This window comes from Protomyctophum bolini (assembly GCF_963924005.1).
Source record: "Protomyctophum bolini genome assembly, chromosome: 12".
NCBI lineage: Eukaryota > Metazoa > Chordata > Actinopteri > Myctophiformes > Myctophidae > Protomyctophum > Protomyctophum bolini.
In genome coordinates, this window is record NC_137873.1 from 15889055 (window position 1) to 15916554 (window position 27500).

The 27500-nt window shown below is 42.1% G+C and overlaps 1 protein-coding gene across 4 annotated transcripts in view; it reads left to right on the forward strand.

Moving 5' to 3' along the window:
* efr3a (EFR3 homolog A) overlaps positions 1-27500 on the forward strand; it is a 103739-nt gene that overhangs the window by 47660 nt on the left and 28579 nt on the right. For 3 of the 4 annotated variants that reach the window (XM_080779221.1, XM_080779220.1, XM_080779219.1), the window contains 6 exons: positions 9888-9964; positions 11295-11422; positions 13440-13590; positions 15734-15855; positions 19940-20089; positions 25591-25746. In XM_080779221.1, the coding sequence (XP_080635347.1) occupies positions 9888-9964; positions 11295-11422; positions 13440-13590; positions 15734-15855; positions 19940-20089; positions 25591-25746 (784 nt within the window). Of the gene's footprint in view, positions 1-9887; positions 9965-11294; positions 11423-13439; positions 13591-14895; positions 15036-15733; positions 15856-19939; positions 20090-25590; positions 25747-27500 lie in introns of those variants that run through there. The other variant, XM_080779222.1, reaches the window with a different exon arrangement.

The window sequence follows — 27500 nt, forward strand, 5'->3', positions numbered from 1 at the left end:
TCAATTACAACATTTAGATCTTTTTCCCATATCCTTCTCAGAGGCTGGAAGGATGACGTCACTCTACCATTGAGGATTTTATAAATCTTTGAAGTGAATTTTAACATAGATTGGGTGTTAATAATGCATTGTTCTATCTCGTCTATGTGAGACCTAAAAATATTTTTCCTAAGCAAAGATTGTAAAAAGTGTCTTAATTGTAAGTACTGGAATAAGTTTGTGGAAGACAGACCAAATTCCTCCTTCACCTCTGAAAAGGGCTTGATGTTTGTACTACTGAGTAGACAGCCCAAATTGTTAACACCTTTGTTAGTCCACCTTTGCAAACCAATCTCACTTAGACTCGCCGGTAAATCTGGGTTATGAGAAACAGGTGAAAGGACAGATAAACTCTTTTGAATTTTACAGTATTTTTTACACTTTGGCCACATTGATAAAATGCCGTTAACAACGAAGGATTTGTTGAGCCCTGACAAACTCGCGTTTACAAAAGGGAGAGATTTAAGTGGAATTGGGTGACTGAGATGGGATTCTATTGTTTTCCATAGGGAATCATCAGACTCCTGGAACCATTCAGTCATTCGTTTAATTTGAGCAGACCAATAGTATAATTCAAGATTTGGGAGGGCTAAACCACCTTCGTTATAAGGTTTACACAGTGTGGCCAGAGAGATTCGTACCTTTTTATGGTTCCAGAGAAATCTAGAGATATTAGTGTTTAAATTAGCAAAGAATAAGGGTGGAATTGGACAGGGTAATGATTGAAATAGATAATTTAATCTTGGCAACAGGTTCATTTTAACTACATTAATTCGACCTATAAGTGTTAGAGGTAGGTTGGTCCATAAGTCCATGTCATCTTTCAGCTTTTGTACTAGAGGTGTATAGTTACAGGTATAAAGATTGTCCAGTATGGGAGAGATGAAAACACCGAGATAAGTAAATCCTTCTTTTGTCTGTTTAAAGGGGGATAAGGTGTTAAGTTTTTCGTCATCTATCTGAGTCAGTGGACAGAGAGTAGATTTGGTTAGGTTAATTTTATAACCAGAAAGAGAGCCATATAAGTTAATTACTGACATTAAATTAGGAATTGATTGGTCTAAATTAGATATAAATAGCAAAGTATCATCGGCATATAGCGAGATCTTGTGTTCTAGGTTGCCAGCTTGTATGCCTTTAATACTAGGATTTAATCGAATTGTTTGGGCGAAGGATTCGGCTACAAGCGCGTACAGAGCTCCAGATAACGGACAACCTTGCCTGGTCCCTCTTGCTAAATTAATTTTCTTTGAAAGAAGGCCATTTGTAAAAACTTGTGCGGTTGATGAGGTATATAATGTTTTTATACAGCTAATGAACTTAGGGCCAAGATCAAAATGCGCAAGGGTGGAGAGGAGGAAGCTCCAATCTACAACATCAAAGGCCTTTTCTCCGTCCAGCGATATAATTGCGGATTCGTCTCCATTTTTACCAGCATAATCTATTATATTTACCAGTCGGCGTATGTTGTCTGCGCCATGCCGGCCTTTAACAAAGCCTGTCTGGTCATTTTTTATCAATAATGGGAGAACAGAATCCAACCGTTTAGCCAGCAGCTTGGCGACAATTTTATAGTCGGTATTAAGAAGTGAAATTGGCCTATAGGATGAGCAGTCGTGCATATCTTTATCTTTTTTTTTTATAAGGGTAATAGCTGCCTCTTTCATGGACCCGGGAATAATATTACAGTCAACAAAATCTTGTACCATAGGCATGAAAAGTGGTTGCAGTTCGGACCAGAAATGTAAATAAAATTCAACTGGGAATCCGTCAAGGCCAGGACTTTTCCCAACAGACATAGCCTTAATAGTGTCATGAGTCTCTTCGGTTGTGACTGGGGCATTTAACTGTGTACGATCCTCAGCAGATACTTTAGGTAGGTTAGCCGCTTGTAAAAAGGAGTCAATACTTTCACTAGTTGGAGAGATATGTGCTTGATATAGATTATTAAAAAAGGTAAAAAATGTGTCATTAATCACCTCCGGGTCATATGAAATTTCCTGATACTGTGTCCTAATTGCTTTAATTTGGCGTTCTGTGTGTTCTTTTTTAAGTTGATATGACAACAATTTACCAATTCTATTATTAAATTCATAGTGTTTTTGTCTTGAAAATAATAATAGTTTTTTGGTGTCATTGACATACTCAAGCTCCAATTTAGCTTTGACTGCTGATAGCGCCTTCCAGTTTGGATCTGAAGGTGTATGTCTATGGATTGTTTCCAGCTGTTTTAATTGGTTCTCTAGTTCGGTTCTGGCCTTTTTGGACTCTCTTTTTTTAAATGAAGCATATGAAATTATATAGCCGCGAAAAGTAGCTTTTGCAGCATCCCATAACATAGCTGCAGTCACTTCCGAATGCTTGTTTTCATTTAAAAAATCGGAGACGACTTTTTTGAAGTATGAGTCAAACTCACTATCAGTTAGGAGAGAGGTATTAAACTTCCAGCTCTTAGACACCGGCTTGGGTTGGGTTAGTGTGATGTCAAGGAAGATAGGGGCGTGGTCTGAGATGACAATCTGTCCTATATCACATTTTGATACCGAGTGGGCCATGCCACATGGAATCAAGAAGTAATCTAATCTTGAATAGGATTTGTGTGGATTGGAAAAAAAAGTATAATTTCTAGAGTTGGGGTTAAATTCCCTCCATACATCAATGAGGCCAACCTCCTCGCACAGACCATTCAGGGCTGCAGAGGATCTTGATCTCACCAGTGTAGGTGGAGCCTTATCAGCCATCGGATCCATTAGGAGATTGAGATCTCCTGCAATTAGGCCCACACCTCTACAATGATAGCTAAACAGCGTGATCATTTCTGCCATGAACTCAGGACAGTCCTCATTAGGAGCGTATACGTTTAATAGTGTCATATGTTGACCACACACGGAGCCAGTAATTAGAATATATCTTCCCTCTGAATCAAGTATTTGGTTTTCAAATATGAAAGGAATCTGTTTGTCGATGAGGATGGCGACTCCTCTACTATTTGATTTAAAAGAGGAGGAGAAAACTTGCCCGACCCAGCCGTTTTTGAGTTTTAAGTGCTCTATTGAAGTCATATGAGTTTCTTGTAGTAGTGCTATAGAGGCTTTGTATTTTTTAAGATGTGTTAGAACTGTTTTGCGTTTAATAGCGTGACCCAAGCCTCTTACATTCCAAGATATTATATTTAATTTAGACATAGTACTTGGAGTAGGTTTAGCTTAAATCTTGCAGTTGCATTAAATAAATGGAGCCTGTCATTACGATTACCTCTGGTGAAACCTGATGTATAAGGCTCAATGCCCGCCTGAGGATGCACACAATTGTAATATTTACATTCATTTTTATCAGAATACCACTTGGAGTTAATTACGTTTAAATACAAGACAACATTGGGGTAGTGAGTAATAGCAAACAAAAAACTAAACAAAAACACTAAACAAATTACACAACATAGACACGCAGACAAACAGAAATTAATGATGTCAAGTAACATCATAATAACACTAATCATTCCAAGGGGCTATGCCTCAGTACCCGGGAAGGGGGAGAGAAACCTTAAGCTTAATATCTAATGCGCCTATGGCAGGTGGTGTGCTTAATAGGCCTGTGCTTGCAGAACAGTTTTATATTTGTATTTTTTTTTTTTTTTTCCTTTTCTTTCTTTTTTTTTTTTTCTAATAGTAGCTACACACAACACAAAGAAGCAAATACGAAATAATTAAAGAGGTATAGAACTTAAAAGTAGCCTATAAACCCAAAACATAATGAAGCCAGGCGTCAGGGGCCAGGCCACCCTCAAATTTGGCCTAAGCTCTAGTTTGTTCATATCTACATACCAGAGTTCTCGTTATTTTTTTAAACATTTTTAATATTAACAAGCCAAGATCACTCAAGTGAGAGAAATAATGATTAAATAGTTAGTAGCATTTACTCATCTCATGTGGGTTTAAATTGATGGACATTACTTTTACTTATCATTAAAAGAAAGAACAAAATCAAATCGAGGGGCACAAATATAGGTTTCGATATACTCTGCGCACAGATGTATTAATTTAAATTATATGTAACTCTGGAAGCATAATTTTAAATCGAAACGGATCAAAATTTGGTTGCACTCACTCGCTGGCTAAAATGCACAGCTTGAGAGAATAGCTGAACTCGTAGGCCTTATGCGCAGGAAGAGATAAGACTAAAGACTAAAGGAAAAACAGACAGTTGGACTAGAAAGTATAGGCTTGAATCATTCAAATAAATAATAGATAATGATAAATCAAATGATCTGTTCGATCCTTAGCGCAATCGTCGTCGCATTGATCGACGTGATATAAGAGGAACCAAACTAACTAATCATAAGCCAAACCAGCAAACAAAACAAAAAACCGACAAACAAAATAACACCATTAGAAGTAGAAAATAGGTAGACAACTATTCAATTTTAAATTGTTGTGGTCATTTTGAATTGCGTATGGGCGAAAACGAAACAAATAAATTATAATTAGAATAAAGGGTCCATGCATTCGCGCAACGCGCACCGCCTGCCTCAGTAAGAGACAGCGGCTAGATGAAAAAAAAAAAAAAAAAGGCACAAAAAAGAAAGCAACAAAACAAGGGACTAATAGCAGGCTGTTTCGTGGCTGTTTATATAGCCCGTCGTCAGGCGTTTTCTTTAGAATTATGTTCCCATCCTCATTTTAATCCATAAATGGAGCACACAACGTCAAGTGCGGCGAATGAAGTGAATGAGATGGGTGCGTGTGTGTGTTTGTGTATAATGTGTGTGAGGGGGGGTATGGGCCGCGGGCGTATGATCCATGAAGTCTCAGCCTGGTGGATGAATTGTGGTGCAAACCTCTCGTTTATAGTTTATTAATCAGACAGTCAGATTGAGAGAAAAAGGAAATCATGGGCTTACCACCTGACCAGATAATAGATTTTCATTATTTTCCTGCGGGTTGATACAGTCTCTCCTGCTCCTCATCTGTTCATACTTAACGAGTTATTCTTAACGAGCTAGTTCTTAACGAGCAATTAGCATGCAATTATGTGTCAGTCAGCTCACAGTGAATTTTAATAACAGTTGAAGCAGTCAGTCTGATCATTATACTCGCTACATCTGTGCTATTGACCCACACCGACCCACACTTGTTTCTACTGGGTGCTCGTAAGGTCAGCTGACCCACACTTGTTTCTATTGGCTGCTCGTAAGATCAGCTGACCCACACTTGTTTTATTTGGCCATTCATTATGTCAGGACATCGAACAACGGGTAGCAGTCACTCACAAATGTAACATGCAAACCTGTGAGGCAAGGGTGCCTTTGCCTTGCTATGATCCCAAACTTGGCACCAACACTGGCCAGGGGTCTGCCATCAGAATAGCCACACCAGCGACACAGGCGCACCATTGCTCCACACCCTCTGTGTTCCTATTTGCTGGGGTTTAAACTCCATAACTCCAGTTCCCTGCAGCATGCTACAGGCTCCACTTTCATCAAACATTCTATTCCCGTTGTAGTTTCAATATATATGGAGTTTAATGGTACAACCAAAAGTGGATTTGTTCACATCCGGTTTTAAAAGGAAGTGGTTGTACAGAACCAAAACTCTGCCTACCCGGCCACCCATTTTGGGCCCATTTCTGGGTACAAGAAAACCAACGATAAAGACCGGAGGTCAATCTGAGTGTGACCAAGCGTGACCAGGCTCGACCATGTGTGACCAGGCTCGATCTGAAGTGTGTATACTGTAAGTGTGCTCCAGCCAATTACCACCAGACCACCAGGCTTTCCACCTCGGAGGAATGCCTGGTATTCATTCTAAACTGGCCCGTGTGATCAGGCCCCAATCCCCATTTGAATGCTGAATTGAGTATAACAGTTAGTTTAGTCTCTCCGGCCAGTCACTACGAGTTGGAATCCAAAATGGATATAGAAATAGCCAATCTATGCAAGCTCACATTTGTGTCGCGATGCATTGTGAGCTTTTATATAATCAGTGAAATTCAGTGAAAATACTGACCAGATTTTTAAAACTCCACCTACTACGCAAGCTTTTAGAGTGAGCAAGCATATTATGGAAACAGTCTATAAAAACTGTTTGAATCTTTAACATGGCAATGTGGTATGGCAATCTAAATGTAAAAGGAAGAAGCAAGCTGCAGCGAATAGTAAACCTAGCCTCAAAAATCAGTGGGAAGAGACAGAAACAACTAGGCTGTATCTACAAAGAGGTACAACTAGGCTGTATCTACAAGGAGGTGTCAAGAAAGCAAACGACCCCTCTCATCAACTCTGCAGGGAGTTCGAACTACTTCCCTCTGGTAGACGGTACAAAGTACCAAAAGCTTACCGTAACATTAAAAAGAAATCCTTCATACCAAATGCCATTAAGGCACTAAATGATACCATGTCTCGCTAGATTTGTTGTTTTTCCAATGTATTTGCCACTGTTGTCCTGCACTTTTTTGCCATGAGAAAATAATTGTGTTGTTGCTGTTGTTGTAACTGTTTTTTTTTTTACTGTTGAGACCGAAGATACATTTCCACACGTGGACAACAAATGAAACTAACTAACTCCAGCAAAACGTCCACTATAAAAAGATATCAAATATGTATGCATTGTGTGTGTGCTGCTGCCTCCATTGAGAAACAACACGAAAGGTGAGATGAGGTTGGCGTAATGACACGGCCCTCCGTCCGTCCAGTAGTGAGCGGCCCGGAGGCCTTGAAACGTGACCCAGGGATGTGTCTCCATGTCAGGTTGGAAACGGAGCCAGCGCGCATGGCGTAGATGAATGGATGAGTCATGGAGGTTGTGACAGCCGTCTAGGAGTGGATATATCAATGGGACAGGTCCTCACTTGCATGAGCCTGTAGAGCAGTGGTTCCCAAATTGGGGGTCGGGTCCTTACTTTTTCAAGTAAAGGACCCCCAGATTGATATGTATTTGGCTGCGGACCCCCACCTGACAAGGTTTTGAGCGCCTTTGAACCATGCAGATTACTTCTAATCGTCTCTCTCTGACGTTCCCAAAATACAACTTCTCTCCAGGAACTCAGTTCAACCTCTGACCATTACTGACAGGTGACATCACGTGGGTGATGTGACACTCTGATCATGTGACTCCCTTCCAAAGGGTGCATTTTTTCCTTTTAACATATTGTATTGCCATTTTTGATTATATTTATTCATAATGAAATCAACCTTTTTATCCAAGTATGATCATGTTGCACAACCAAAACCATATTTAATATATAATTGAAGTTTATACCTGAAACCACTGTCTCTCGTTCTGGGACAGTTACAGACACCCTAGAAGAAGATAGGGTTAGGGTTAGGGTTTAGGCAGGTAGGGTTTAAAGGAATACTTCACTTTTCAAACATGTTTGGGGTCAGTTTTTAAATTGCTCAATTCAGTATTTAGATGTTTGATATTAATTTAATTAGACACACTCCTTTCCTATATAAACCCATTGTAACTTCAAACTCAATTTATCATTGAAAACACTTCACGGGTCATGGAAAGTTTCATGTTATGGAAGGAACTATACCCTTTGTAGTCAAAGCGAGACATTAGTAGAGAATCAATTTAATCTTCTTAGGGTCTCGTTAATGCACTGGTGTAACGAGGCAGGTTCATTACTGTGTTGTAACGAGGTTGGTAATTACTGGCTCCATAATGAGCACCTTTCAGACTGCAGGGCTGGAGGAAATGTTAGCACCACATCTAGCCTTAATACTTAAACCTAATCATGTTCATTCATGTACTGACTGGAGAGAGAGAGAGAGAGAGAGAGAGAGAGAGAGAGAGAGAGAGAGAGAGAGAGAGAGAGAGATAGAGAGAGAGAGACTTCTTGTGTTATTGTACTTGTGTAATGTCCTATTTTCTACTCCTGTGCTCGGCTTGCCCTGTTCGGCTATGCCTGCTGTATTGATCCGGTCGGCACACCATAGCCGGAGCTCTTGGAGCACAACATACTATGAGTGTGTCGCTGTTGTTTCAGCATTCAATACTATAAAACACTACATCTGAAGAAACCCCTACTTGTAAATCACAAAATTTGACTTGATTTGACTTGACTTGATAATTACAATTAGGTAATTAGGAAAATATTGTTTGTGAACAAACACTCAAAAAGTGGCCATTCATTATCAATGGCATTTTATGTTTTTAAGTTTACACGCACACAAATCACACCTGTGTGAAGTGAGGGGCACTCTTATCATTATACATAATACATCATCTCATTCCAGCCAATTCAAATTTGCGTCCTCACCTTCGTCTTCAATGTTTGTGTTTACGCAATGTTTGTGTTTCAAAGCTGGCCATTCATTGTCAATGGCATTTCATGTTTGTCTTGGGACAATGACGTAAAACTGGCCATTCATTATTTGCATTTCATGCTTGTGTTAGGACAAGGTTTGTGTTTACACACACCCTCAAAGCTGGACATAGGAGGGCTAGTGCCCCTCAAAAACAGCAAGTAGTCAAACATTGGTCCAAAAGGGCTAGCTCATTGCAGTCTTGTTTCCATTCAGGCCCTATGCAATTAATTCATAGACATGACATGAAGAATAACAACAACATTCAATATAATTTCAACACTGCTCTGGTGACTCATGCCTGTTGGAATGACCAGCAGTCAAACAGCACCATCTGCTGGTGAGAACAGCCGACTAACCAGCCACTACAGACTCACAGGTTGACAAAGTGGGGGTCATTGGAAAGGAAAAGAAAATTCATCAAATATTTATTATTGATATCTTCGGACCAGAGTACATTTTTAGAAAGCTTTAGCTGAAAATGGCAGATGGGCAGTATGAGCTTGTCAATCTGAGAGCTTTCCCCACAATACGGACACTGGGGTTTAACCCATTGAGCCCCTCACTTCACACGGGTGTGATTTTTATACACTATTCTTGTGGGGACTTTAGGTCCTGAAAAGTATAGTAATTATATTAGATGCACAGATACTTTTCTGGATAACCTCTCAATCTGACCGACGTCACACTCGGCAGTACATGACGACATTGGGTCCTCAGCAATGACACATGTCCAGTCTGAAGTGGATTGGTAAAACACCATACGCACAGGGGTGACCTCCCCGCCGACGTCCATGTGATGTCTCATGACTTTCCTGCTGAAAACGGCGTTTCATACTAATGGCATCTCATAGTACTAATGGATATGGATTGATAGGTTAATGACCTCGCATTGTCGTCATTTATGGCTCGTCACCGCTGGCCCAAGACCAAATGCTTTCTCATTTAACCCATTCAAACTGGGAAAGCATCTGACTTTTTTTATTTCATTTTAGAGAGAGAGAGAGAGAGAGAGAGAGAGAGAATTGAGATGTATTTTCAGGTGTGTATTAATGGTATTTATTTTTTATGTAACCAGTAAAAACCACACTGAGACTGAAGTCTCTTTTGCAAGTGTGAACTGGCCAAGAGAAGAGGCAAAATAATTAACACAGCTCTGCCAGTAACAATTAATACAAGACAATAACAGGTCAAACATGCAACGCTCATAAATACAGTACCCACTACCAAAGAAGCTCAGAGGGAGAACAGGAACATCTAATAACCCAACAAATAAAGGTTAATATATAAGAACTAAGCAACGAAATGTGCTAATAAACTAAAAAGCAACATTTGCTATACGTCAAAGCAGGAGCAATGTTTGGGAAGTGTGCCCATGGCAATCCCTTTATAGCTCACTAAGGGAATCACAGAAGCCAGTTTGAGTCTGGTCTGTAGGGCATTCCAAGACCAGGGTCCAAAGAAATTAAGTTTTTTTTTTTCCCAGCCTCAGATTTTATTGTCGGCCACCAGTAATGTTGATTTGCGTGTGTGTTTGCAGGTGTGTGTGGCTGCTGTGGACCTCTCAGGCCGAGGTACAAGCGTCTGGTGGACAACATCTTCCCTGAGGACCCCAAAGTGAGTGACATCCTCCGTTTATCCTGCCAGTGTATCTGTAGCTCTATTTCCCAAACAGTGGGGGACCCATGTTTGCGTTGTGAGCTTGTAGATCTGCTGTATTCACTAAAAGGATAACACCAAAAAAATCATTCTATGTTTGACTGAGTGTGTGTCGCGAACCAAAAATAGCTGATCTACAAGCTTGTACATCGGCTATTTTCAGGCACGGAATGAAGTGTAAATCAGGCATTGTGAAACCATCACGGCCCGCCAAAGTTCAGGTTGTGGTGTAATTGAGGTCATAAAACCTAAAATTAAAAATAAATTAAAATTAATGTCATGAAACCTTTAAAGGTAGAGTAAGTGATTTCACTTATATCACTTGTTTTTTTGTTTTGTTGTGATAATCCTCTCTACTATAGAGTGTGCTGACCATATAAGGAGTTCCTCCCTGTCCCTAGTTAACCCCTGGGGGTCAAAAAAACGTAGGTTTCGTTTTTGACTCTCTATCCTGATTGGACGAAGGCTTAGGTCCCACAGCCAAAAACGAAACCTAAGGTTTTTTGAGTGAAATCACTTACTCTACATTTAACACTGTTGTGGTGGTGTTGACTTGCAAGTCAATGTACAGTACCTGCAGGGTGGTTGCTTTATTATACCACCTTTATACCACAACCTAACATTTTAATCGTGTTGGTTGGCCCAGTACCTCATTACCACCTTTCAATTAACAACGCACACATTTTAATCACGTTATCCCAGAACCTCACCTCACCATTAAAATGGTAATCATCATCAGCACATAAAAAACTATAAATAATGGCGTTGACGCGACACAAAGGTTCTAATTATTAAAAGTGACACCGACCGGTGGCATGTTATAGCCTGTGTGAGCCCCTGTCACCTTGTTAATTAAAATATGCTTTGTGTGTGTGTGTGTGTGTGTGTGTGTGTGTGTGTGTGTGTGTGTGTGTGTGTCTGCGTCTTCTTAAATCCTATCCTATCGAAAGCTTATGTTTCTATATCAGTGGTGCTCAAACATTTAGTTTAATCTATAATTATTATGTATTTGGCCACCGACCTCAAAATATTTGGTTCCAGGGTCCTCCCTGTTCCCTTGGAAAGAATATATCAATGACTTGAAATGCATGTTCGCGATTTTTCTAAAAAATACCAGATGTACAAACTCGTAGAGTGGCACTCAGTGCCGCGCTATGAGTTTGTAGATCTGCCATTTTTCAATAGCTAAAGTTTAAAGTAATGGTTAACTTAAAAGCTGAGTTAACACAGATGCGTTCCAGGTCTTATAATAAATGGGTTAATAGTAGGTCTTGTCTCGTCTCCTCAGGATGGCCTCAGTAAGTCGGACATGGAGAAGTTGACGTTCTATGCGGTGTCGGCTCCGGAGAAACTGGACCGCATCGGAGCCTACCTGGCAGAGAGGCTGAGCAGGGATGTAGTCCGACACCGCTACGGGTGAGACCGGCATGCATGCACACACACACACACACACACAGTGACACACACGCACACACACACCGACCGGCGCGCATGCATGCACACACACACACACACACACACACACACACACAGACACACACACACTGAGCAGAAAGTGGTGTGACGCCGATACAGGGCAGTCTGTCGTCACCTCTCTGGCCGTGACATTTTCATCGGTGGCACTCAATCATGTCAAGGAAGGAACACCGATTCCATTATGAATTTGGCCGCGGACCCCGGGAAGGAAACACAAGATTTGTGTTGTTAAAAATGCTTCAAAAAGCAGGCCTATTACAAATTCTTTCCACATTTCATTTATTAATTAATTAATTCAGTCATTTATTTTAGAGCTCGTCTACAAGCTCACAATTAGTTGCGATACGTTGTGAGCCTTATGGTACTTTGTGAGCTGGTGTTGTTCATTTTGCCTTTGTTTAAAACACAAATTTGTGAGGCAACTGAACTACGTATGCATGTATGTATTTGGTTAAAATGGGTAGGGTTTAAAAAAAGGCAAGAGCTTGCTCTGGTACACTGGCCTAAAAGTGGGTCCTTAAAAACTGCTAAAACTTCTGAAATGTATGTATGTAGGTATGTATGTGTGTATGTATTTTAAAAGGGGGGCTTTTTTGTAAAAATCCCTGCCCGCAATACCTTCATATATTTAAAAATAATTCAAAAATGGGGTTACCAGTGAAGGGCAAACTGCCTATTCACTGGGGACTATGCAAGGCAGAGGCGTCCACCCCCCTGAGTCCAAGTTAGACTAGACCGCAGGCGCATACCTAACCATGGTCTGAGACCATACTCTAAAACCCAATGGTAAAATGGATATAAAAAGGGACATTAATAAAACAACCTAAAACCATACAGGAGTAACAGTTCACAGCAAGGCCTGGATACCATTTATTTATTTTACAGATAAATGAACAGAAAAGGGATAAAAATCAACTTCTTTAATTTAAACCAGTGGGTGTTACAGTTAGTAATTTGTTAATCCATCTGTGCTCCATGAGTTTCCGCTGTCCACTGGTCCATCGGACTCCACATTCCAAACCTGAAATGATGAGGTTAGCGATAGGATGGGATTGAAAGTGTGTGTATAGAGTTGTGTGTATGTCTGCTCGTTGGATGTGATATAAGTGTTGTTTGAGGCGTGTTTCTAGTGTGTGTCCGGTTTCTCCTATGTATGTATGTACATGTATGTATGTATGTATGTATGGAATGCTAGTGGATGGAGAGAGGATTTCTGTCCAACATTTATTGTCCACCCCTGCAGTCACTGAATTAAAGGCGTCACAAAGCAATGTGCCACACACGTGTGTGTGTATACACACACACACACGTGTGTATACACATTCCACGGTGGGGTTTTATGGGCGTATGCAGGGAGAATGTGGCTGTGTTATTAAATGCAACGCCGGCCTGTTTTTGAGCTCATCAAAAGCACTTAGGGAGTCCACTCGCAGTTAATGTGTCTCCTGTAAAGCACAGTAATTAAATTGGATGGGGGGGAGAATAGAAGCTGCCGCGCAGCGCTGGACACGCTCACAAAAGACAGAGTGGCAGCACTGAATCAATACACACATTACGATACCCAAACACCATTTAATTGGGTGCGCGCACAGTCACATGTGCACACGTGCACACACACACCCACACACACGTTTGTATTTCTATACTTGAAAATGCGCCGCGGATACACTATTTCCGGTGCATGACACCAAGTCACAACCAAGTAAATCAGGCATACTGTAGGTCTAATACCAACACCAACCTGAATTGTTTCCTAATAGTAAACTTTACTCCCCCACACGCACGCACGTCACATCACTACAGCTGGCGGCCAGACAATGAGAGACAGAGCGTCAGATTAAATTAAAAATAAGCGTTACAGTGTGTGTGTGTGTGTGTGTGTGTGTGTGTGTGTGTGTGTGTGTGTGTGTGTGTGTGTGTGTGTGTGTGTGTGTGTGTGTGTGTGTGTGTGTGTCAGGTATGTGGTGATCGCCATGGAGGCCCTGGACCAGCTCTTAATGGCGTGTCACTCTCAGAGCATCAAGCCCTTCGTGGAGAGCTTTCTGCAGATGGTGGCCAAGCTGCTGGAGTCCAGAGAGCCTGACCTGCAGGTCCTGGGCACCAACTCGGTAAGACACGGCTCACAATGTAGTCCAGAGAGGCCAGTGTTTCTCAAAAAAAAATGTTATTTTATTTTTATTCATGTGTATTTGGCCATGCACGGACCACAATCTGACACGATATTGTGTTAGTTACCCCCATACATGATTTGAGTTGTCAAAGTGTTTCAAATATATATGAACGTCTTTGATTAACAGCAAGTCATTTCTTCTTTTCATTCGATATGGAAGCAGAAAGCCATATCAAAAGACTGAGATATTGGTTCATTATATTGAGTGAATAGTTTTGAAACTATAGCTTATAAAACTGACGTCAAGTTAACACCTTTAAGCAAATGAATCACCATTTGAATGTCTCACATTCAGAGATAGTGCTCTGCTGTCCTACTATTAAGCTATTTGTCCCATCATGCTTTGCAGGATTTGCATTTATTTTGTCTGCTGGGCTGCTCCTTGTTTCCCTTATGAACAATGGCCTTCAGCCTCTCCTTCAATAACAGTCACATATTCAGATGTATCTATTATATATATATATATATATATATATATATATAATCCCAGCATTTCAACACATTGAGGTGTACAGTGCAGTGTTATAGTGGTTAAACAGATTTTTATGCTATATATTTTACACACCCGATACCCACGTTACCACACTACTTTAGCTGGGAAATATTTCAGAATAAAGGTGCTAGATGCCAAGCAGATGGGCAGATTTTACTCTGAAAAGCCCCACCTTCCATTTATAACCGGGAGGTATAATGTTCCATTACTACCTTGCGATACCTGCAAGATTTGTCAGAGAGAGAGAGAGAGAGAGAGAGAGAGACTGATGGAGAGATGGAGGTAAATTGTGGATGATGATGCTTTATTATAGCTCCCATTACACTACATTAGTTAGTGCACAACAGCAGCTGTTGTGCACTAAGTGGGGAAACGAGGTATAATTATGTGCGTGCCAAAGCCAAAGTGCAGTAACTAAGCTTTTGGACACACCGACTTATTTGTGCATCCCAAAGGTCAAATTAGCCTTCGTGAGTTTGGGGGATAAACAATTACCTCAAGAACATTTTAGCAATTAGTGTAATATCAGTTATTCGCCGATATCTCATTTGGCTGACTACTTGAAACACTTTTGAACCCATTATTGGCCTTTTTTCTTTGTTTCCCCGTTCATATTGCACTTTGTCTTTGTAGGGCAGTATAATACATAGGATTACACAATGGAAACAACTCCCAGGACTTTTCTTTGGTGCTATCCTTTTACGTTTAATGTCTTACATCCGTGACATTCAGGTGAAGTTGCGGTGAATCAATCTCGCCACGCTGTCGACGAATCAATTACAGTGGACGATGGGATTTCCCCTCGCAGAGAGCGTTGGACACAAACGGAAATGAGAATGGAGGAATAGGACTTGGCAGTTTGATGCATTGTGCTGTTATAATCTATTAGTGTAAGGTTACAGGTTAATGACCGCATGTCTCCATCTCAGCTTTCCAACTGGTTCTCTCCTACACTGTCTGTCTCTCAGCTTTCCTACTGTCTGTCTCTCCTGCACCAGGGGTACACACACTTTTTTGACTTGAGAGCTACTTTAAAAATGACCAGCTCAACAAGATCTACCCACTCCAAAAGATTATTAATTATACCATTGCAGAAGATAGTTAAGAAATGTACCTGAAGGGGCTTTGAAATAGCGGTGCTGTGCTGTGTTACACCATGTCTCCCTCTCAGCTATCCAACGGTCTGTCTCTCCTACACAGTCTGTCTCTCAGCTTTCCTATTGTCTGTCTCTCCTACAATGTCTCCCTCATAGCTTTCCTACTCTTCTATACTGTCACTCTCAGCTTCATTTTTTTATTGATTGAATACTTTATTAACAGTTTGCAAAATGTACAGAGGTACAGTTATACAATAATGCTAAAAGGATAACACAGAAAGCACTGAGCGCTTGTTTCCATTGTGGTCCTGTGTATTCAATTTGTCAATGCTGTCTGTCTCTCCTACACTGTATCCCTCTCAGCTTTCCTGCTGTCTGTCTCTCATGGAGTTTGTGTTAACCCTCGTGTGTCCTGTCTGTCTGTCTTACTGCCTGTCTGTCTGTCTTACTGTCTGTCTGTCTGTCTGTCTGTTTGTCCTTCCCGTCTCCAGTTCGTGAAGTTTGCCAACATCGAGGAGGACACGCCCTCTTACCATCGACGCTACGACTTCTTTGTGTCCCAGTTCAGTGCCATGTGTCACTCCACACACGACGACCCCGAAACTCGAACCAGGTGAGTCTACTGAGGACACAGTCCGTCTACTGGGGACACAGACTGTCTGTCTACTGGGGGGGGGGGGACACAGACAGCCTGTCTACTGGGGACACAGACCGTCTGTCTACTGGGGTCACAGACAGCCTGTCTACTGGGGACACAGACCGTCTGTCTACTGGGGGGACACAGACAGCCTGTCTACTGGGGGGACACAGACAGCCTGTCTACTGGGGACACAGACAGCCTGTCTACTGGGGACACAGACCGTCTGTCTACTGGGGGGACACAGACAGCCTGTCTACTGGGGACGCAGACCGTCTGTCTACTGGGGGGACACAGACAGCCTGTCTACTGGGGACACAGACCGTCTGTCTACTGGGGACACAGACCGTCTGTCTACTGGGGGGACACAGACAGCCTGTCTACTGGGGACACAGACCGTCTGTCTACTGGGGTGACACAGACAGCCTGTCTACTGGGGACACACAGACAGCCTGTCTACTGGGGACACAGACATCCTGTCTACTGGGGGGACACACAGACCATCTGTCTACTGGGGACACACAGACCATCTGTCTACTGGGGACACACAGACCATCTGTCTACTGGGGACACACAGACCATCTGTCTACTGGGGACACACAGACCATCTGTCTACTGGGGACACACAGACCATCTGTCTACTGGGGACACACAGACAGCCTGTCTACTGGGGACACAGACATCCTGTCTACTGGGGACACACAGACATCCTGTCTACTGGGGACACAGACATCCTGTCTACTGGGGACACACAGACATCCTGTCTACTGGGGGGACACAGACATCCTGTCTACTGGGGACACAGACATCCTGTCTACTGGGGACACAGACAGCCTGTCTACTGGGGACACACAGACAGCCTGTCTACTGGGGACACAGACATCCTGTCTACTGGGGACACACAGACATCCTGTCTACTGGGGACACAGACATCCTGTCTACTGGGGGGACACAGACATCCTGTCTACTGGGGACACAGACATCCTGTCTATTGGGGACACAGACATCCTGTCTACTGGGGACACAGACATCCTGTCTACTGGGGACACAGATATCCTGTCTACTGGGGACATATTGTGAACCTAGTATTGTGATTCGTATCGTGAGTTGAGTAAATTGCTATTTTTTTTTATTTAAATAAAAACAATTTACTATTTTGAAACATTTTAACAATTCATGTCTTTTATGGGGGACCCTAGAACAAATAAATCAGATGGGAGTACAATTTGGGGGACCTTGAGAACCACTGGCCAAATGTATATCAAACCTGGGGGACCATAAGAAATAAACAAATAAATCAAAATAATACAAAAGATTGAGAATAACTGAACTAATTGACTCAAATAAATTAATAATCTGACTGACTCCAGTATGTTATCCAGTCCACACGATCCACTTAAAACATGTCCCTATAAATAAACTCCACTTGCAGCCGTTTTCATTCTCCTGCCCCAGACAATCTGTGAACAGCTTTATTCTCAGCGAACCATATTAGCATTCAATGAGGAACGGTTCGTTCCGTGTGGGGAACGGTTCGTTCCGTGTGGGGAACGCCGCGTCACGCCGGCAGCTCAAGACGAGGAGATGAAATGACGTTTGAGTCATTTCATGGTTTGTAGATGAGATTGCCTGATGGGTCCTCTCTGTACCGCTGGGGGAAAGCTGCACAGTTATAAAGCACATTTACTCAAGTAACATGAGTTCAAGGTATTATTTTTTTACCATTCCTTGACACTTCTCAGAGGCAATATTTTCGTTTCTTTCTCCACTATTATTTGACATTTACAACTATATAGTCAAAAATAAATTATCATAGGAGGTAAAAAGGGAAAAGAAACGTATACAGTGAGGGGAAACGGGTGGGTGGGTGATTCAGATTTTACGGGGGCCATCATACTACAGCGTAACACAAAAGCATTACAAGTAGCAGATATGCAAGCTCGAAATGTGTCACGAAACGCTCGGCAAAGCGCCACATGTTGAGCTTGTCGTCGATCTGCTACTTTTACTGAATTTGAAGAGTAACGGTTTAGAACATATGAGATTTCCACCCAACAGAGACAATATAATACATGAACTGATTAAGCCCAATGTCGTACTTTGTCCATTTGTTTTGAACGTCGTTCGCTCAACGCTTTGACCCACGTTTCAACCTTGTAGATACTGATACTATTGAGGACGTTGTGTAACGCTGTAGTATGATCAATTATAGGACAAAATGAAATTAGAATAGATAAGAGGATTCTACCCGACAGCAACATAAATAGAGTACTTTTACGTTGTGATATTGCTTATTGTTTCTTAAGTAAGGGTACTTCTTCCAGCTGTACTCTCTCTCCTCATCCGCTTGGCAGTAGTGGAGGAGGAGGTGTAAATAGCATTGTGCAGGAGAAGAGAGGCAGACAGGCTTCACTTCACTTGACGCCAGGGCTGGACTGGGACAAAAATTCGGCTTTGACGATTTGAAAAGAAAAATTGACACTTTTCTTTTCTTTTATTCTTCTTTTTTTCAATGGAACTAGAAAAGTAACACGTTCCTATTTATCTATAACACAATGAAAACTTGTCTTTCATGCCATGACATTTTAAAGATTTTTTTTCTGGGGCTTTTGATGCCTTTATCGATAGGGAACAGTAGTCAGACAGGAAAGGGCTCGGGAGTGGAACCCGCGGCACGCCATCGGGCTGACTTGGCAGCCTAGGTACCCAGACGGTTGAGCTAACCGTTCGGGCCATGCCACGACATTTTAAATACAATATATATATATATATATATTATTAAAATCACTATATATCATCTCTGTCGGGTGGAAACCTTGTATGTTTGTCCAAAACTGTTACTTTTCAGGATTCAAAAACAGTAACGGTTCAAAATGCGTGGCTTCGCACCATGTATTGAGCTTATCTGTTTTTGATATTTTTGTGTGACGCTGTAGTATGATAAAGTAGGGCGTTATGGAAAAACACTTTAGTGAGAATATGGAGATTAGAGGTTTCTGCCTGACAGCAGCGATATGGACTGTGGTCTGCGTAGCCAGGGTGAGCCTGGACCCCACTGGAAACCAATTTAGGGTGGATGTTCAATGTCATATAAGCCCTTAAATATATAGGCCTATTTTTGAACGTGTGTGTGTGTGTCTGTGTGTGTGCACGCACGCTCGCGGTGTTATCTCTAAGGAGACAGACAGAAAATACCAAACAATAGTTGAGTGTCACTCACTGGATTATACACCTTCTGTACCAAGGTCACCTAGCAATATAGCTCCCATCGGAGCTTATAAGAATTCACACTATGTGTGTGTGTGTGTGTGTGTGTGTGTGTGTGTGTGTGTGTGTGTGTGTGTGTGTGTGTGTGTGCGCGCGGGGGCCAAGGTATTATTATTATTTTTTCAATATATTTTTTATCCCACGATTTTGTAACCCATTTTTCACCCCTGTGTCAATCATCTAATGTGATCCTGGGCTCTACACACCCTCCGCCAACCTGGGGAGAGCAACGGACTTAACTCATGCTTCCTTCATGCTTGAGTGTCCAAGGTATTTCTATATGTATGAGGGCCAAAAGTAGACCTTGCGAGATCGAGCTTGCGAAGACCTTTTTCCTTGAGCCCACAAATATTTCTCGAGTTATATAAAGAATTCAGGTTAGAGTATTCTAGGGGTCCATGGCACAGTAGTATTAGGCATTTGTGTGTGATATACGTATGTGGTTAAGGTTACAGTAGGCTTTAAAATAGAATTAAATAAATAAATAATTAAAATGCTATAATAACACATTACATCACTGATATCAATTTGTGTGCATGTGCATGCATGGAGGCTCAAAACGTGTTGATTTGCACCACATTTGCTGCTATACTTAAATTGGGGCGTAAATTTACGAGAATACCCGAAACGTTAGAATGTGGATATAAGAGGTTTCTGCGATGTATAACAACTAGATCAATTGGAACACAGGTTTGTTTTTATTTTTTATTTCAATTACTGAAAAGTAACGTATGTGCAAACACACAAGGTGATGGTGACAGGTTGTGAGGTTTTGTTGTTTGTCGTTTCCCAGGATCCGTGTGGCCGGTATCAAAGGCCTCCAGGGCGTGGTGAGGAAGACGGTGAACGACGAGTTGCAGGCGATCATCTGGGAGCCTCAGCACATGGACAAACTGATACCGTCCATGCTGTTCAACATGCAGGACGCTGAGGATATGGACAGGTACACACACACACACACACACACACACACACACACACACACACACACACAGCAGACTGTTTCTGTCGCTGGATATGAAGGCAATGTGGAAATAATGAGAACGCTGCAGTTCTCATTATTGAATAGCCTAGAAGGTGTCACTATTACGGCCCTCCTGCTGGTTACAGAAGACTCCAGTAAACTGAATGGGTATGTGACCGGATTGCCTTTATGCTTTCAGTCGTTTAAAGTATTCTTTCAATTATCATTATATGCGTTATTGTAAATTAATATTAAAATGTATGATAAGTAGCGAATGCTTCTACTCAGCAGAGACCCACCTTCTACCCAATAACATGTTTTATCCATGGCCAATAATCACAGAATGTCTGGGAGACATGCAGCTGCTGTATACACTCCCGCAGCTGCTCTATGCATCTCCTTGCAACAGTGGTTTACCGGATTTTGCCGTTTGTGCTAAATAACACCATAAAAGTGCACACACCACAGTTTGGGAACCCCTGGATTAGAGGATAACTTTTTGTTACCACTGCACTCTGACTCCTCTGGTGTTACCACTGCACTCTGACTCCTCTGGTGTTACCACTGCACTCTGACTCCTCTGGTGTTACCACTGCACTCTGATTTCTCTGGTGTTACCACTTCACTCTGACTCCTCTGGTGTTACCACTGCACACTGATTCCTCTGGTGTTACCACTGCACTCTGACTCCTCTGGTGTTACCACTGCACTCTGACTCCTCTGGTGTTACCACTGCACTCTGACTCCTCTGGTGTTACCACTGCACTCTGACTCCTCTGGTGTTACCACTGCACTCTGACTCCTCTGGTGTTACCACTGCACTCTGAATCCTCTGGTGTTACCACTGCACTCTGACTCCTCTGGTGTTACCACTGCACTCTGACTCCTCTGGTGTTACCACTGCACTCTGACTCCTCTGGTGTTACCACTGCACTCTGATTCCTCTGGTGTTACCACTGCACTCTGACTCCTCTGGTGTTACCACTGCACTCTGACTCCTCTGGTGTTACCACTGCACTCTGACGGAGAGTTGGTAACCAAATGGAGAGCGTAAAATGAAACCAAATGGATCCGTTAAAAATCTGCATTAATTTACGAGACGTCTACACAATTGGAGAATGTAGAAGAAATGTTATTTTGATCAACGCTGGCCTGCTATCTGTCCTATGGTACCACATCAATACAGCATGGAATTGTGGAACATCTTATCCAATGACAACAAAATATCCTAAGTTTTGGGGCTGAGAGACTAAAGCTCATCACTGTGGTCTGTGGCCCAAAAATGGCACAAATAAATAATTGACCTTGATATGAAAAAGGTTTAAAACCACTGTCTTAGATCAAATTATAAGCACTCAGAGTGGCAAGAGTGAGTGGACTTGTTTAATTATTTCTTACAAGTCTCTAAAATGATCAAACGTTTCGGCTATTCAGCATTTGTCAGTGTGAGCAGTGCTGCATAGATGGAAATAATTCATAAAAAATATAAAAATCATACCCGTGTGAACTGAGTGGTGCAACTCCCCAGAACTTCCAGACCCACAGGAACACGCCCAGGGTGCCGGCCCGGTTCCGGCGAGCCTCGCCATGTACGAAACGGTCGAGAAATTACTCAACAAACGCTATAACGCTATTTCCGTGCTCAGACGGACAGAAACAGACCCAGCCAGGGGCACAAATTGCTGGGCATTGGAGCGCTTCACCCTATTGTTGCACCACTCAAAAAACTGAAATCCACCATAGTGTGACTGTATCATATAAGACACTGTGGGCTGTATTTTGCGTGTCTTAAGTACCAGGTCTTATTCCCTAACTTGAGTAAACTAAAGACCTGGAGGCGTGATCAATGCCGTTTGGCTATTCTGAGTGGCCAAAGAGCATTGATCACGCCTCCAGGTCTTTAGTTTACTCAAGTTATGGAATAAGACTTGGTACTTAAGACACACAAAATACAGCCCTGTGTGTGTGCTGCGTTTGCAGTTCATTTTCAGGGTTAGACATATAGGATCAACTCCCCCACTCCTAAACCTCACATTTCTTAGCCTCGCATTTTTGCCCCTTCATCTCACAATCCTCCTTAAGACCACCCAGCAGCCCGCTATATTCCTCCTCCGCCCCACCCCCCCACACCTCCTCCCTGTGTACACCTCCCACACAAGTCTGGCTTTGGCTCCAGGGAGGAGAGTGAGGAGCTGAGAGTGATATTTCATCCAGAAAAGCCTCCTCTGTACGTCTCCTTAACCCTTCTCTAGAGAGAGAGAGCGAGATTAGAGTTTATAATCCTTTTATTCTCTTCTCCCCCCCCTTCCTAGTTCCTTCATTTACCTCCCTCTTCTCTTCTCTTCTCTTCTCTTCTCTTCTCTTCTCTTCTCTTCTCTTCTCTTCTCTTCTCTGCTCTGCTCTGCTCTGCTCTGCTCTGCTCCCCCTCTCTCTATCTCTCTCTCTCTAGTTTCCATGTGAACAAAAATCTATTTTTAGACTCTTTTCTTCTTCTATGCACTACTATTTTTTTGTGTTCAGTCTTTTGCCTACTTCCCCCTCATATCCTGCCTGGAGAAGGTGAGAGGAGGAGGCAAGCTCTGATTGTTCTTTCTTTCCTTTTACTCTCACCAAAACGGGTGAAATCCCCCCTTACATGCTTAATTCTGTAGTCTGTACTGTACATTTCTGCCAATAAAGTATTCAATCAATTCACATGTGGAGATTTATACAATTTGGGGGGGAAGTACATAGGTGGAGGTCATTGCTTCTTGCCTAACAATGTCATGTAGGCAAGTGGCCAACTGTCCTGTATACAAATGCCAACCACCTGTGCAGGAGTTCTCCAGTTATTGTTGAGAACCAAATGGAACCTTAAATATTTTAGCATTTTTTTCGTACGTTTAGTAGAGAAGCAGTGGTTTTCAACCTTTTTCATATCAAGGTCCATTTTCTATTCAGCATTTGAGCCAAGGACCACCATTTGATGAGATTTAGCCTTGCAGACCCAAAAGTTAATAATATTTTGTTATGGTAACCGTTGATCAAAATAACTTGTAAATTAAGTAGGCTAATGCAGATGTTAATTTTACTCTTGAGAGTTGAAGATCTATATATAAGGGTCCATTTCGTTACCAACTCTCCATCATTCAGCTGGGATCCGTTGTAAGCTTGCTCTGACACAATGTACTGTGGTAAAATGAAGCACAAAGAAATCACAAAGCAGGCATCAGTCAGTCAGTCAGTCTCTCTCTCTCTCTCTCTCTCTCTCTCTCTCTCTCTCTCTCTCTCTCTCTCTCTCTCTCTCTCTCTCTCTCTGTTTTTATTGCGAGGCACAAGAAGTTGATAGATGCAATCAACTTGATTTTAATTTATTTGATTTGATATATTCAAGATACAATTTACAAAAGTGCAGTACAGATTGCACAAGAAGTCAGAAGACTTAATTCCATTGTGATCCAAATAAATAGTTACAGAATATGGTAGGTGGAACATGTGTTGACTAAAATCACAATAACAATGTCATTCACAATAAAAGATCGTCATAGAGCAGTAGCCTAAACAAAAGACAATAAATAGATAATACATATATAAATAGAACACTATTCTAAATTGCCCATCAGGGAATTCTTCAACATGTTTTTTTAAATGTTCAAAGACTGGGCAAATTTAATTTCCCTTGGGATTTTGTACCATTCCTCCACCCCTGTATATTAAAATGAGCTTTTACCTAACTTATTTTTTTAGGTTTTGTGGTTTAAGATCAGCTACACTATAGCCCTTGTGTTCAAGCTATGGGACTCGTTGACATACGGGAAGTAACCTTTAAAAAATATATATAAGTTGTATAGACCATAATAGGTTGTTGTATTCTGCCTTCAGCTGGGAGCCAATTTAGTTCTCTGAAATGGTTAGCGCCAATGTGAGTTCTTGGGTAAAGGACTACCCTCATTAGTTTATTTTGCGATGTCTGTACAGTAGTTTATCTTTGGTATTTTTAGATATGCCGCGGTAGCAGGTTAGGCAGGTGTAATCAAAATGACATTGAACTAATGCTGAGGCCAGTGTCCTCATATTGGTTCTATCTAGGAATTTGGCAATCCTAGCTAGGAACTTTGTCCTTGTGTGGATCTTGCCAATAACTGAGTGAGCCATCGAGCCACTAGTCATGTTCTGATCTAGTGTGCAACCTAGATATGTAACTGAAGTTTTCTCCTGGAGTTTAACCTCTCTTAAGTTGTGCCTTGAAGCAAAAATGATACATTCAGATTTACCCAAATGCAGGGATGACTTGTTTTCGTGCACGCACATGTGTGCGTGTGTGCTGCTGCTGCTGCCTATATTTTCACAGCCACATCAGGCTTTTCATAAAGGACTTTGTGCTCTTCAACGAGATGATCTACTTCTCAGCTGAGCTTTGGTCTGGAATGACAGACACAGTAATGCTCAAATGTCTAGCTATGGGAAAGGCGAAAAACGGATAAAAACCCAGTCCGAAAACGTTTTATACAGAGGCAATATTCGGCGACAGTGTGCACTGTGCAAACATGATTGACATTACGTGAGGTTGATTTTTTTTTTTAGTGCTCCGACATTTGCTCCGATTTTCGTCCCGAAAAACGCACGCTGTGTGTGCATAGTCCTCTACAGGTCTGTACCACTTTGGCCCTGGTCCTTGTATATGGAAACGACGGCACAAGCAGGCGGTGTGGTGTTCTGTTCTGTGCTGTGGTGTGCTGTGGTGTGGGGACTTGCCTGTGGAAACCAGCACACTCATGACGAAGAAGGACTTCGGCACTCCCATGTGTAGTGGCCAAGTTTTCTGTCGGAAAGCCCTGAGGGGAAGCAGCTTCTCCCTGCCGCATCGTTACACTGATTAACTAATTAGTGTCCTCCTTGAAGCTGTGTTAATTGTTTAAAAACAGCCTGTGTTGTTTCGTTAGGTCACATGATTGATTGGACAGCGCTGCTGGAAGCGACATGTCCCATTCATTCAGCCTGTGCGTGCGTGTGCGTGTGTGAGTGTGTGTGTGTGCAGACTATATATTAGAGCCCTGAAAAACTCTGGTCAACAATGTATGGGGTTTAACCCATTACGACCGTGTCATTTTAGCTTTTAACCACTTTAACCATTATTTTATATAGTTTATACTTTGGCTATTCAATAATTGCAGATGTACAAGCTTGTAGATCTGCAATTCTTTTTGAATGATTGTTTGGAGAAATTATTTATTGTATACTATACATAAGGATTCTTTAACATTTTTTAACTCAAATCTTTGCTTCTGAGGGTTTCTGGAACCAAATATTTTGAGATGTTTGTTTGGCAGCCAAATGCATATCATTTGGGGGAGGGTCCTCTGACATGTAAAAGCTTTGAGCACAGCTTATATACAGTAGAAACATAGGTTTTTCAGAAAAAGCTGTTAAGAAGAAGCGGCCTATAAGCGTAGGAGCATAGACAAAATAATGTTCTCTCTCTCTCTCCCCCTCCCCTGTAGGGCGGGCCACCCCAGCACCCCTCCAGATTCGGGCGGTGTGGAGGGTGGTGTGGAGGGGGAGGAGAACCCGGCGGCGCTGGCAGAGAGCTGCTTCAGAGAGCTGCTGGGACGTGCCGCCTACGGCAACATGAACAACGCTGTCAGGCCCGTGCTGGTGTGAGTTACATGTGCACGCACGCACGCACGCACGCACTCACTGTGTCTCTCTCTTTCTCTGTCTGTCTGTCTGTCTGTCTGTCTGTCTGTCTGTCTGTCTGTCTGTCTGTCTGTCTCACCCAGGACGAAGTTCTTTGTCCTTTCTATTAGTAACGCCCGACGCCCAAGAAGAAGTTTTGATCCAAAATATCAATGTGTGGGTTTAAGTAATTAATGTATGTTTTGTAATAATAATCAAAATCCACAAAGTAACTAGTAACTAAAGTTTTCAAATAAATATAGTGGAGTAAAAGTAAAAGTATTGAAAATTGGAAACGCTCAAGTAAAGTACAGTACTATTACCTCAAACCTCTGGTCTGACATCTAGTGACTGACAACTGGTCCCTGTCCACTCCTCCAGACCCGTTGAGATGGCGGTGTGCACCACAACTTCTCCCAATGTGAATCAATGCCACACATGGAGAAAGAACACTGGTGTCATGTTAGATGAGGAGGAGAGGAGAGGAGACGGAGGAGTCTTCAAGGCAATGCTATAAATAGCACGGACGTGGGGTTACAGACTAGGGGAAAGGCAGATTGACGTCATATGGTGGGACAATGAGACCACCTCTCTCTCTTTCTCTCTCTCTCTCCCTCCCTCCCTCCCTCCCTCCCTCCAACTGGACAGAGGAATGGATAGAGCAATGGAGTACACTGCAGACCCTAGCACAGTCTAAAACATATCCATGTCAAGGACCCCCCCACCTGACCCTGTATAAACTAACGCTGTGCTTCATCTTCTGGCTTATTTTCTTTTACTTTTTACTTTTACTTTTACTTTAAAGTGCATTTAATGTGAGTGACTTACTCAAGTGATTGTTTTGTTTTTAAGATTCTCTTAAATTGCTTCATACATCAATGACTTTCTCCTTGGTCTTTTTTTCCCCCTTCCCAGTTGTTTATTTTTATTTTGTTGCATGTCATTTCTGTCGGGCAGAAATCTCCATATTTTAACTTTTTGTCGTGTTTTTATTTGTATTACATTTTATTGTAAATGAATGCCCCACTCGATCATAATACAGCCTCACACAAAAGCATCAAAAGTAGCAGATCTACAAACTTGAAGCTGTTTTTAAATTGTAATCCTGAAAAGTACCAGTTTTAGACATAATATGAGGTTTCCACCCAACGGAGACGATGTCCAAAACCATTACTTTTTATTTTATTATAATTTTAAAATCTACTCTCTTGTATGATGGAAGTAGGGCATGTATTTACAAATAGTATTAATACAAAAGTTGAGATACGAGATTTCTGCCCGACAGCAAAGTTTTCAGTTTTTAATATCTAGTGGAAAGGTGAAGGGTGTGTTATTAATATCGCTGTGTGTGTGTGTGTGGGTGTGTGGCAGACGCACCGCTTTATTACGCAGAATGAAGGCCGGTAGGTCCCACACAGTCTGTGTGTGCGTGTGTGTGCGTGTGCGTGTGTGTGTATGTGTGGTTGTGTGTGTCTTGTTACGTCTTGTTTGACAGGCAGACGTACTGCTTTATTACACAGCATGAAGGCCGGTGGTCCCAAACAGTGTGCGTGCGTGCGTCCCACATGTCTCAGCCTTATGAATCAGACCTCCTTTCTTGTGCCTGCTGACACTCGGCCAGAAATGACTTTCTTTGAGAGACTGTCTGTCTGTCTGTCTGTCTGTCTGTCTGTCTGTCTGTCTGTCTGTCTGTCTGTCTGTCTGTCTGTCTGTCTGTCTGTCTGTCTGTCTGTCT